General features: G+C 39.3%; 1 protein-coding gene across 2 annotated transcripts in view; it reads left to right on the forward strand.

The window, feature by feature from the left end:
• Nucleotides 1–12,340, forward strand: part of EPG5 (ectopic P-granules 5 autophagy tethering factor) — a 121,205-nt gene that overhangs the window by 89,320 nt on the left and 19,545 nt on the right. The window contains exons 33-37 of one of the 2 annotated variants that reach the window (XM_007974156.3): nt 295–496; nt 1,066–1,138; nt 3,193–3,299; nt 8,810–8,985; nt 11,784–11,969. In XM_007974156.3, coding sequence (XP_007972347.3) covers nt 295–496; nt 1,066–1,138; nt 3,193–3,299; nt 8,810–8,985; nt 11,784–11,969 — 744 coding nt within the window. The remainder of the gene's footprint in view (nt 1–294; nt 497–1,065; nt 1,139–3,192; nt 3,300–8,809; nt 8,986–11,783; nt 11,970–12,340) is intronic. The other variant, XM_073006345.1, reaches the window with a different exon arrangement.

Here is a 12,340-nt window from a genome sequence, read left to right on the forward strand (position 1 = left end):
AAAAATGAGCTGGGCATGGTCAGGAGGCTGAGGCAGGAGAATTGCTTGAACCCAGGAGGCAGAGGTTGTGATGAGCCAAGATCATGCCACTGCACTCCAGTCTAGGTGACAGAGCGAGACTCCACCTCAAAAAAAAAAAAGAAACCCATTGATTTATTTCTCATATGCTTTATATTTTTGCAACTCTCTTATAAAGTCAAAGACCTACTACATACATTCTCATCACAATGTGTCATAATACTTTACTAAAAGTACACATTTAGTAAGCGTTTTTTGACTGGTTGTCTCTTCCAGGTAATGGAGACTATACAGTGGCTTTCAGACTTTTTTTATAAGCTTCGGTTATCCAAGATGGACTTTAAAAGCTTTGGTTTATTCTCAAAATGGAGTCCTTATATGGCTGATGTGAAGACATTCTTGGGCTACCTTGTAAAAAGGCTGTTTGACTCGGAAATGGCCTGTTTGGCCCAAGACCCAACTGCCAGCAGGAAAACAGGTACTTTTAGTGCAATGTGGAGCTAGGTGTTTGGACTTTCCATTAAGAGAGATTTAAATAGGCACATTAAGAGGTTTATATTGAGTGTCAAGGAGAGAAAGTAGAAATATATAGAACAGGCATGAGCCCATGTATGTGTCATATATGTGTCATGATATATGAATGGATATATTCATTACATAGTGAATGTAGGGTGCTTGCTATAGCTTGTCTCTGCCCCTCCTTTGCAGGGTGGGGTACAAAGAGATAGGTTTCAGTTTCCTACCTTTTCTGTCATTTGTTTTACTAAGGAAAGGGTTCTGAATATTTATACATTTATCTTTTCTAAAAGTATGTTATAAAATTATCCATGATATTATATTGTAATACAAATTCTTCAATTCAGAGAAATTCCAATGTAGCCAATGAAAACATAAACATAGTTATACTAAGCATGTTGTTTGTATATTAACATAGGTTTATGAGTCTACAGATAATAAGTGGTAGATTTTTCTGTATAATGTGAGCAGTGATATTGACAAATGACAAATGATGACCTTGTTTGTTTTTTTGTCTCTAAAACTTTTTAGTGCTGAAATGCCTACATTCAGTAATCATTCAGCTCTTTAAGCCATGGATCCTGGTTTTAGAGGACAATGAAAGGTAAATAGGTTTTCAGATATTCAAATTCCTTTGACATTTGTAGACTTAAAATTCTGAATAGTATTCGGTAGAAGTGATGAGTTCACAGATTTAATTTTTTAGTGTAAGGCCATATTTAAATTTAGAAAAGGCTTCTTTTCAAAACTTAAGATCTTTTCTATTTATGGAATTGCTAGTCTGGGTCATCAGAGATATTATCTTGATATTAATTTTGGAACAAAACTGGGCACTCATTTCCAGTTTTCCACAATAAAGAGGTTGAACAAACTTTAGTGTTTAATTTCAGAAAAACGGATGCTGTTCTCCTGAGGGGTCTCTAAGATTTTTATGAGACTGATTTTTCTCTATTATATCAGTTGTGTTTTGGAACTAAGTTGGCTATAAAATTATTGGGTGGGAATTACCTTTAACTCTGAAACTCTGCAATTAAAGCATTATTTCACAAGCATTTGCAATACGTAGAGGTAGAGAGCTGTCCAAATTCAGTAAGTTGCCTTCTGAGTCTTTTTTTTTCCCTGAAAGTATACAAGCAGAAGCTAGTTGAACTTGTCAGGGTTTTATAGAAATTACGACAGTAGTAAACATCACATTATAGGAGGTATTTTCAAAAACTTGAACTTCATTCTGAGACTCAGAGAACATGAATGTCATACTCAAGTCTCATAGCTGGTTGGTTAGTGCCGAAGCTGGGGCTAGAGCTCAGGTCTTAGACTTCTGTTTCTAGACTCTTTGCATTAACCCATGTTGCTTTACGAGCCACTTAAGGAAAGTGTAAAAGGTTCTGAATGTTTGCTTTTGCTAGAGGGCTATCTGAATAATCTGCAAGCTTCAAGATTTTATAGTGACTGTATATATATAGACTGCTTACCATAATGTTGGCTGCTTGTTTATTTCCAGTAAGAATTAATGGAACTTATTTGGATATTGAGTTTTCTAAACCAGATTCAGAAAATAAATTTTTTTTTTTTTTTTTTTTTAAAGACGGAGTCTCACTCTGTTGCTCAGGCTGGAGTGCAGTGACGTGATCTTGCCTCAGTGCAACCTCTGCTTCCCAGGTTCAAGCAGTTCTCCTGCATCAGCCCTCTGAGTAGCTGGGATTACAAATGTGCGCTACCATGCCCAGCTAATTTTTTTTTTTTTTTTGTATTTTTAGTAGAGACAGTGTTTTGCTATGTTGGCCAGGATGGTCTTGAACTCCTGACCTTAAGCAATCTGCCCACTTCTGCCTCCCAAAGTGCTGGGATTATAGGCAGGAGCTACTGTGCCCGGCCAATTAAAATTTTCATATAAAGAATTTCTTTGGGCCAGGCATGGTGGCTCACGCCTGTAATTTCAGTACTTTGGGAGGCCAAGGCAGGTGTACCACTTGAGGTCAGAAGTTTGAGACAAGTGTGGCCAACATGGTAAAACCCTGTCTCTACTAAAAATACAAAAATTAGCTGGGCATGGTGGTCGGCGCCTGCAACCCCAATTACTTGGGAGGCTGATGCAGAAGAGTTGCTTTAACACCGGAGGTGAAGGTTGCCGTGACACGAGATTGCACCACTGCACTCCAGCCTGGGTGGCAGAGACACTCTCTTTCTCAAAAAACAAAAAAAAAACAAAGAAAACATTTCTTTGGTCATTTTCTATTTGTTAATTTTTGGCCGTCTCTTTGTTATGTGAATTTGATTTTTTTTTTTTTTTAACGCTTTGAGTAGGGAAAACTGTTGAAGCTGCCTTAGGGTGTTTTTCTACGGCATTTGAAATGTAACCAAGGTATCAAAGGGTCTAAATTTGATGTAAAAAGATGTTAACTTAAGGGTTATTTGTATAGCACATTTTAGAAATATAATTGCACTGGAATAAAGGGGTAGGAAGGAGCGGAAAGAAAATTATATGACTGGTGTTACAAGCTACAGTTTGCCTGCAGGTATTTACAGCCTTTAAAGTATTCTAAATGTGTGTCAGGCCTACATAATGGACAGGCTTCCAGGACTTGGGCCAGCCCCAGACACTGACACAGTAATTTAATCATGGTTGCATTCCTAAGTGTGTGTTTCTTTTTTTTAAAGCAGCCAACAGCGCCATTACCCCTGGCTAGAGAGTGATACTGTGGTGGCCTCAAGCATTGTGCAGCTGTTCACTGACTGTATTGACTCACTGCATGAGAGTTTTAAAGGTAGGAAGATGTCAGGCTGTCTCTGCTTAGTTTTCATTTTTCCCTAAGTCATTCAGTCAGTCTTTTCTTTCTACTTTTCTCTACTGAATTTTTATTTAATAGGCAGTTATCTATGACTGAAGAAAGGTCACTGATACAATTATTTAGTATTAAGTGTGTAACTTCTTCTTTTTTTTTTTTTTTTTTTCCTTTTGGAGATGGAGTCTCACTCTGTCGCCCAGGCTGGAGTGCAGTGGTGCGATCTGGGCTCACTGCAGCCTCTGCCTCCCAGATTCAAGCAATTCTCCTGCCTCAGCCTCCCGAGTAGCTGGGACTACAGGTGCACGCTGCCACACCTGGCTAATTTTTTTGTATTTTTAGTAGAGACGGGGTTTCACCATGTTGCCCAGACTGGTCTCGAACTCCTGAGCTCAGGCTGTCTGCCCGCCTCTGCCTCCCAAAGTGCTAGGATTACAGGCATGAGCTACCATGCCCGGCCTTTAAGTGTGTAACTTCTTACCTTTTTTTGTTAGGTTGCTCTGAGTTTCTCAGTTATGGTAAATTTGCAGTCTTTCTCTCTTCCAGTATTGCCTATCCTGCATGTTGAGTTTCTTTCTGTCCTCCCTAACTCTTAACCTCTTTTTCATATTTTCTGTCTTTTTTTTTTGCTTTATTCTGGGTAATTTCTAGAGGTCTTCCTTCCAGTTCTTTAGTCTCTCTCCAGCTGTGTTTCATCTGCTTAAAATATATCAATTGAATTTTTCATTTCAGTGATTATTTTTTCGATTTCTAGATCTATTTGTTTGTTTTTCAAATCTACCCTGATCCTTTTTGGTAGTATCTTTTCTTTCATTAAAAATTCTATTTTTTATTTCCTTAAAATGTTTAAACAGGCTTACTTTATGATGTATATACAATAATTCTATTATCTGAAATTCCTGTTGGGGATTGCCTTATGCTGCTGTTTAATTTTCCTTTGGATTCTTGTTCTTGGAGGCTTGTGTCCTTGTACATTTTTAAATTTTGTATTGTGAGCCCATATTTAGAGAGACTGATGGGAATCTCATAAGGCCTAGTCTGAGGGTATGTAAGGCCTCCAGAGAGGATCTACATTTGTTGTCAGTTGGAACTGCTCAACTTCTTGGTTTGGGGTTCCCCATACTACAAGTTACATGAAATTAAACCGCAAACTCACTTGCAGACTGGCCTCAATTCTCACAGTAAACTTTTTTATCTCTCCTGACTCACAATCCAGGGTAAGGCAGAGAAGTTTCCTCTTTTGTCCCATTCTGCCCTTTCAATAAGAATATAGTCCTTAGAAAACCTCCTGTTCTGTCCTCTTGTGCTGTTAAAACTCAGCAGGCAAATAGTCCTGGTTGGCTGGTTTCAACATCTGTTTAACACTCTGGCTTCCTCTTTGCTTATGGCCCATGGTGTTTTCTTCCACTGAGCGTACCTAGTGCCTCTGTGGCTGCCATGTGTTTGTGTGGCATTTAGTTATAGAGTGATATGGTTTGGCCGTGTCACCACCCAAATGTCATCTTGAATTGTAGCTACCATGATTCCCATGTGTTGTGGGGGGGAGCCGGTGGGAGATAGTTGAATCATAGGGGCGGTTTCCCTCATACTGTTCTCGTGATGGGGAATGAGCTTCATGAGATCTGGTGGTTTGATAAGGGTTTCCCCTATCGCCTGGTTCTCATTCTGTCTTTTGCCTACTGCCATGTAAGACGTGCCTTTCGCCTTCCACCGTGATTGTGAGGCCTCCCCAGCCACGTGGAACTGTGAGTCTGTTAAACCTCTTTTTCTTTATAAATTACCCAGTCTCAGGTATGTCTTTATCAGCAGGGTAAAAAGGAGCTAATACATAATTAACCATATGTCATCCAATTTTGTTTTTTTTTTCCATAATAGATTTTATTTTTTGTTTAACAGACTTTACTTTTTAGAGCAGTTTTAGGTTTACAGCAAAATTAAGTGGAAAGTACAAGAATTATTTTATACCCTCTGCCCTGACACATGCACAAACCTTCCCCACTCTGGACATTCCACACCAGGGTGATACATTTGTTATAACTGATGAACCTACATTAAGGCATCATTATCAACTAAAGTCCGTGGTTTACATTAGCATTTTCTCTTGGTGAACACCTTCAGTGGGTTTTGACAAATGACAAATAACATGTGCCCACCATTGTAGTATCATACAGAGCAGTTTCACTGCCCTAAAAATTCTCTGTGCTCTGCCTGTTCATCTCTTCCCTCCCCTCAACCCCTGATCCTTTTACTATCTCCATAGTGTTACCTTCTCTAGAATATTCTGTGGTTGGAATCATAGCATTTCAGATTAACTTCTTTCACTTAGTAATAGGCATTGAAGTCTCTTTATGCCTTTTCATGGCTGGATAGCTCATTTCATTTTGTCTGGCTGTACCTTATTTGTATTTCTGATTTATCTTTTACGTATCTGATCTTGTCTTGAAGAGGTGAAAACTCTTCATAGAATAACAAATGTTATTCATTGCTTCTTTTTGCTCCCTACAAAACGGATTATGCCATATTCTCAGTGTGTGTTTGATAAATAGTAGTTCAGTGAGTAACACATGAAATCCTAGTAGTACTCTTTTTTTTTTTTGGAAAGACAGATTTCTAGCTGTTTTTTACCATCCAGAATATGTTGATTACTGAGAAAAAGATTTGAGCACCAAATGATAGTCATAAAGGCTATATATTTAATTTCTTTTTTTTTCTTTTGAGACAGAGTCTTGCTCTGTTGCCCAGACTGGAGTGCAGTGGCAGGATCTTGGCTCACTGCAACCTCCGCCTCCTGGGTTCAGGCGATTCTCCTGCCTCAGCCTCCCGAGTAGCTGGGACTACAGGTGCCTGCCACCACGCCCAGCTAATTTTTGTATTTTTAGTAGAAATGGGGTTTCACCATATTGGTCAGGCTGGTTTTGAACTCCTGACCTTGTGATCCGCCTGCCTTGGCCTCCCAGAGTGCTGGGATTACAGGTGTGAGCCACCGTACCCGGCCGTATTTAATTTTTTAGTATAGGGGAAAGAACCCCAAGGCTCTCTTGCCTGTGTATATAAATAAAATGAGAAAGTGGCATAGGGACAGGAGGGCACACAAACTTGAATCAAGACTTGGTAGCTGGGTTCAAAGAAAGGAAACAGGAGAGCTTTGCAAGGTAGGATGAAGAAGTATTGTAGCTTTTTAGTGATATTATCTGATCCACTAGCTCCTTCTATGGATGAGGAAAGTGGGAACCTGAAAATGGAAAGAATTTATCTGACGTCATAGAATTTGTGTCTTGACTGGAACTATCAGCTTTGTCTTATCCTAAGACACCCTCCTGGATATCTTCTACATACTTACCCAACTTTATCTAAACAAAACTGTCTTTTATCTATATTTAAACGAATGCTATCGTTAACCTCTATCTTAAAGGTTGTTAAAAATATGCATTCCTGTTTCATGCTGGGTTGTGGAATTGAAAGCACAAGCATATTAGAAATGAGAGTTGTCTGGTACAGTGTGTCGATGCTCATTGGCTTTTTTTTTTTTTTTTTTGAGAAGGAATCTCACTCTGTCACCCAGATTGGAGTGCAGTGGTGCGATCTTGGCTCACTGCAACTCCGCCTCCCTGGTTCAAGCAATTCTCCCACCCAAGCCTCCTGAGTAGGTGGGATTACAGGCGCCTGCCACCACACCTGGCTAATTTTTGTATTTTTGGTAGAGACAGAGTTTCACCGTGTTGGCCAGATTAGTCTCGAACTCCTGACCTCAAGTGATCTGCCTGCCTCAGCCTCCCAAAGTGCTGGAACTGCAAGCGTGAGCCACTGCACACAGCCTCGTTGGCCATTTCTTAAAAGATTTGTGTTGAGAAACACCGTCAGGTTTTTGTTTTTGCTGTGTGTGGCTCGCTCTTCTTTGACTGCTTTCCATTTGCGTGGAACCAGAAAGTCTGAAACCACTTGTTTTAGACTAAATGTCCGTTATATAGTCATTAGCCCTTGAAGACATTAATGGAATTGATACTTGTGAGGATAATATTGAGTAATAATCCAGGTCTCAGAAAAGCATGAGATTTATTTTAGACTGACTTACATGAATGACAGTTAATAGGCTAGTTTCATTGCACCAAGGGTTAATTAAGTGTTAGTCATTTGGAACATTTCCACTGTTTCTTAAATTAAAAAATTATTATTAATGTTATCTTTGATTAACAAATCATAATTATATACATTGATGGGGTACAGTGTGATTTACAGTGTGGCGTGATGAAATCAAGCTAATTAAGGTATCCATCACTTTGCTTACCTGTCATTGTTTATGATGAGACATTTGAAGTTTGCTCTCTTCTTATTTTGAAATATGTAATGCATTGTTGTGGATGGTAGTCACCCTGCTGTACAATAGATCCTGAAACCTATTCCTCCTGCCCTCTGAAACTTTGTGCCCTTTTGATCAGCAACTCCTCATTCCCTCCCTTTCCCCCTGACACCCTACAGCTTCTGGTACCCGTCATTCTATTCTCTACTTCAGTGAGTTCAACTTATTAGATTTCACATATGAGTAAGATCATATGGCATTTGTCTTTCTGTGCCTGGTTTTCTTCACTTAGCATGATGCCCTCCAGATTCATTCATGTTGTTGCAAATGACAGGATTTCCTCTTCTTCTAAGGCAGACTGGTATTCCATTGTGTGTATACACAACATTTAGAAAAATCCATTCATCTTTTGAAGGATGCTTAGGTTGTTTCCATATCTTGGCTATTGTGAATAATGCTACAGTGAAAGTGGGAGTGCAGTTATCCCTTCAACCTATTGATTTCTTTTCTTTTGGATGTATACCCAGAAGTGGGATTACTGGATCATATGGTATTCTATTTTTAGTTTTTTGAGGAACCTCCATGCCTTTTTCCATAATGGTTGTACTAATTTACACTCCCACCAACGGTGTTTAAGAGTTTCTTTCTCTCCAGATCCTCTCTAACACTTGTTATCGTTCATCTTTTTGATAACAGCTATCCTAACAGCTGTACAGTGATATCTTGTTGTGGTTTTAGTTTGCATTTCCCTAATGATCGGTGACGCTGAGCATTTCTTCATGCACCTATTGGCCATTTGTATGTCTTCTTTTAAAAAATGGAACATTTCTTTTTGGGGAATATTGGATTTCTCCTGAGTGCCAAATGAATGAAGCACTAAATATGTAAAGCTGAATACATACTGAGGGCAGCAGGCTGTAGGAGCATATTTCGGTTAAAAAGCCATATATTTAGAAATTTTAAAGAAAAGCTTAAAATGAGTGTCTGCTCACTCCAGTTACCCAAGTGGGTAAATGAAGTGCCATTCTTGATTACTAATCTGCCAGTAGTCACCTTAACCACTCTCCCCACATGAAAATCTGAAATTGGGTCAATAACGAGAACCTTTGGTTTTAGATTTTTAGTTCAAATTTGCATTTCTTTTTTAAAAAGGTAAACCAAAGGTCTTCAGCTCTATTTTCTTTTTAAATTCTAGATAAGCTGTTGCCAGGTGATGAAGGAGCCCTTTGGTTGCACCTGATGCATTATTGCGAAGCATGTACAGCACCCAAAATGCCAGAGTTCATTCTGTACACTTTCCATAGCGCGTACCGGAAACTGCCGTGGAAGGACCTGCACCCTGACCAGATGCTCATGGAGGCCTTCTTCAAAGTAAGCCCTTCACTCCCCGGGTTGCAGCCTAGAGAGATCTGGTTTCCAGGGAGCAGCCTTGTCACTGTGGTTGTTAGGCATAGTGGCAGTGTGTGTGAGCGTGGACCGTGAATACATTCTGTGTTGCCTCGGTGGTGCTTGTGGAAAACAGTGTCCCATGGAAGTCATTTCATTGTGTTAAAACATCTACAGGACCATTTTTAAAACCCAGAGAAAGATTTTATCTATAATATGTCAGTCATCCCCTAGGCTTTGTCATGTGTGAGTACATAGTTTAATGCCTCCATTACGCTTAATCTTGGTTGTTGTTGATGTGTTTGTGTCATTACAGTTTGTGTCATCAGGTGCATATTGTTAAATGTTCTATTAAAGCAAAATGTAAATTGATACTGAAGCTATTAGTTTCTTTTAGCAGTCATGCAAGTGAATAATTTGATTATATGAGATAAAATGCATTGTGACAACCGATGAATGCATCATAATCGTGTACAGACCTGAAATGACCTGAGAAAAGAGAGTATGTGTGAGTCTTTGCAGTAGAAGCAATGGTTACAAAAACCAGAAAACAGACAGTGTAGTGTAACTTACATACCTGTCAGGCATTTGGAGCTGTTATTGCTTTTCTTTTTTTTTAATTACACTCTTGTCTTAGGTTTTTCTGGTAGTTTCAGTTCATTTGTTCATAGTCTCATCAGTTAGTGTTTACTCTTACTGTCACATTTATTACTGAGACACCTTAAGTGCTTTGATACAGATGTACACTTATTTATGACAGTTAGCAAAATGTACTTAACTTTTTTAGTGCCCTTAATGGAAGCCCATCTGTGCTGTCTTGTCAGCCACTCCTCAGTAGCTGAAATGCAAGAAAAGCTGCGGGCAGTTGTTCTAGAGAAATTCAAGACTTAAGAATGATTTTATAGCTAGATTTAGTATATGAGACAGGCATTAAGTAAGTATTTATCACCATTATGACCATACTAGAGAAAGGTGGTTTAAAGAACTATAAGATGGAGTTTTAACTAAGTAAAAGGATGACCTTAACTATAAGACAGATTAAATAGTAGCACAGCCTGTTAAGGGACGCTGTAGACTCTGTCTCTAGGAGTTTTATTCTAATGGCAGATGACCCTGACCACCCCAGAAGCTGGGGATGTTTTAATTCTTTGTGTCTTCTTGGCGTAATAAACTGTATTTTTTTTGGTGGGGTTGAGGGTGAGGATGGAGAACTGATTATAATGGACAATGAAGAATCATTTTCTAAAAGGAAGAGAATTAGTAGTTAGCATAATATAATAACAGTAATGAGAAGAAATGAATTATCACCAAATTCAATTGATCATGATTTTATAAATAGACTAGAGCTTTTAATCTTCATGTTGAAAGGAAAAATTCATGAGTAGCCATGTTTTATTTTAAACAAATTAGAAGTATTGAAATAGCTTGTAAGAGATCTTTGAGGTTTCTTATATACTTTATAGTACACCTGTTCCTCATTCTCTTATTTATTTATTTATTTTTTGAGATGGAGTCTCGCTGTGTCACCCAGGCTGGAGTGCAGTGGCGCGATCTTGGCTCACTGCAAGCTCCGCCTTCCGGGTTCACGCCATTCTTCTGCCTCAGCCTCCCAAGTAGCTGGGACTACAGGCACCCGCCACCAGGCCCAGCTAATTTTTTGTGTTTTTAGTAGAGACGGGGTTTCACCATGTTAGCCAGGATGCTCTCGATTTCCTGACCTTGTGATCCGCCTGCCTTGGCCTCCCAAAGTGCTAGGATTACAGGTGTGAGCCACTGCACCCGGCCTCTCTAATATATTTTAAATAGAATTTAAACATGCAGTCATCAAATATTGTAAAGACTAATAATGGGGAGACATTGTTATAATACAACATTACATTAGAAAGGGAATATAGACTGGGCACGGTGGCTCACACCTGTAATCCCAGCACTTTGGGAGGCCGAGGTGGGCAGATCACCTGAGGCTGGGGGTTCAAGACCAGCCTGACCAACATGGAGAAACCCGGTCTCTACTAAAAACAAAATAAAAAATAAGCAATAAAATAATAAAATAAAAAATTAGCTGGGCGTGGGAGTGGGCGCCCAGCTACTCGGGAGGCTGAGGCGAGAGAATTGCTTGAACCCGGGAGGCAGGGGTTGCGGTGAGCTGAGATTGTACCATTGCACTCCAGTCTGGGCAACAAGAGTGAAACTCCATCTCAAAAAAAAAAAAACAAAAAAGGTAATATAAATAATATACACTAGTGTAGTAGATCTCAAAGTAATGTGGTCCCTGGGACAGAAGCATCAGCATTACCTGGGAACTTACACATTCGAGCTCCCAACCCATACGTGCAAAATTAAAAGCTCTAGGGGTAGGCCCAGCAATCTGTTTTAATACACTTTTCATTTAGTTCTGATGCGCACTTAAGTTTGGGAACTACTGACTTTGCCCTATCCTGGCACACCTGAGGATTCTGATACACTCCCTGCAGCTCCAGTGACTTACTGTGGCAGCGATTCTCCACCCAGGTTGGGGTTAGGGAATGTCATTCCTCACTTGTTAAGAATGATTGAAGTAAATGCTGAAATCTGAACAGACAAACTGAAATATACACACATACATTGTGGAAGGAGAGATATTACAAATATTAAGTCTAAATCTCTAGGAGGTGGGATTGTAAGTGATACAATCTGGGGAAAAAGTGTTTTTTAAAAACATAATTATGAAATAATTTACATACATTTTCCAGATACAGAGATAGCACAAGGCAACACATTGATTTTAATTCATTTCCTTCTAGGTGGAACGAGGAAGCCCCAAGAGCTGTTTCTTATTTTTGGGGTCTGTACTCTGTGAAGTCAATTGGGTTAGTGTGCTCTCTGATGCCTGGAATCCCAGTCCCCACCCAGAAACCCGCAGCATGATTGTCTGCCTCCTTTTCATGATGATTTTATTGGCAAAGGAAGTTCAACTTGTAGACCAAACAGTAAGTTTGGGAAGCTTATGGCAAACATTTGGCAAGGCTGCTTAGATCTTTGCTTTCTACTAGGTCATAGTTTTTCATTTGTTTTTCCAATGCCCCTATCAGTGTGAACAGATGCTTGGCGTGTGAGATGTACCATTAACCTGATTTTCTTGGATAGCTCATTATCTGATTCTAAATTATACAAAGAACCACACTGAGTTAGAATATATTAATCAGCTTTATTTTACATCTCATTAATATCTAGTTCAATCTCTTGTATGCTTCTTGAAGTCAATTTTGGCATGTCCCACCAGAACAGAGAGTTCATTTGAAAGAAAAGAACCTGGGTTCCAGATACTCAATACATCTTAATATGAATGTGTTTTTGCCAA

This window comes from Chlorocebus sabaeus, chromosome 18 (assembly GCF_047675955.1).
Source record: "Chlorocebus sabaeus isolate Y175 chromosome 18, mChlSab1.0.hap1, whole genome shotgun sequence".
NCBI lineage: Eukaryota > Metazoa > Chordata > Mammalia > Primates > Cercopithecidae > Chlorocebus > Chlorocebus sabaeus.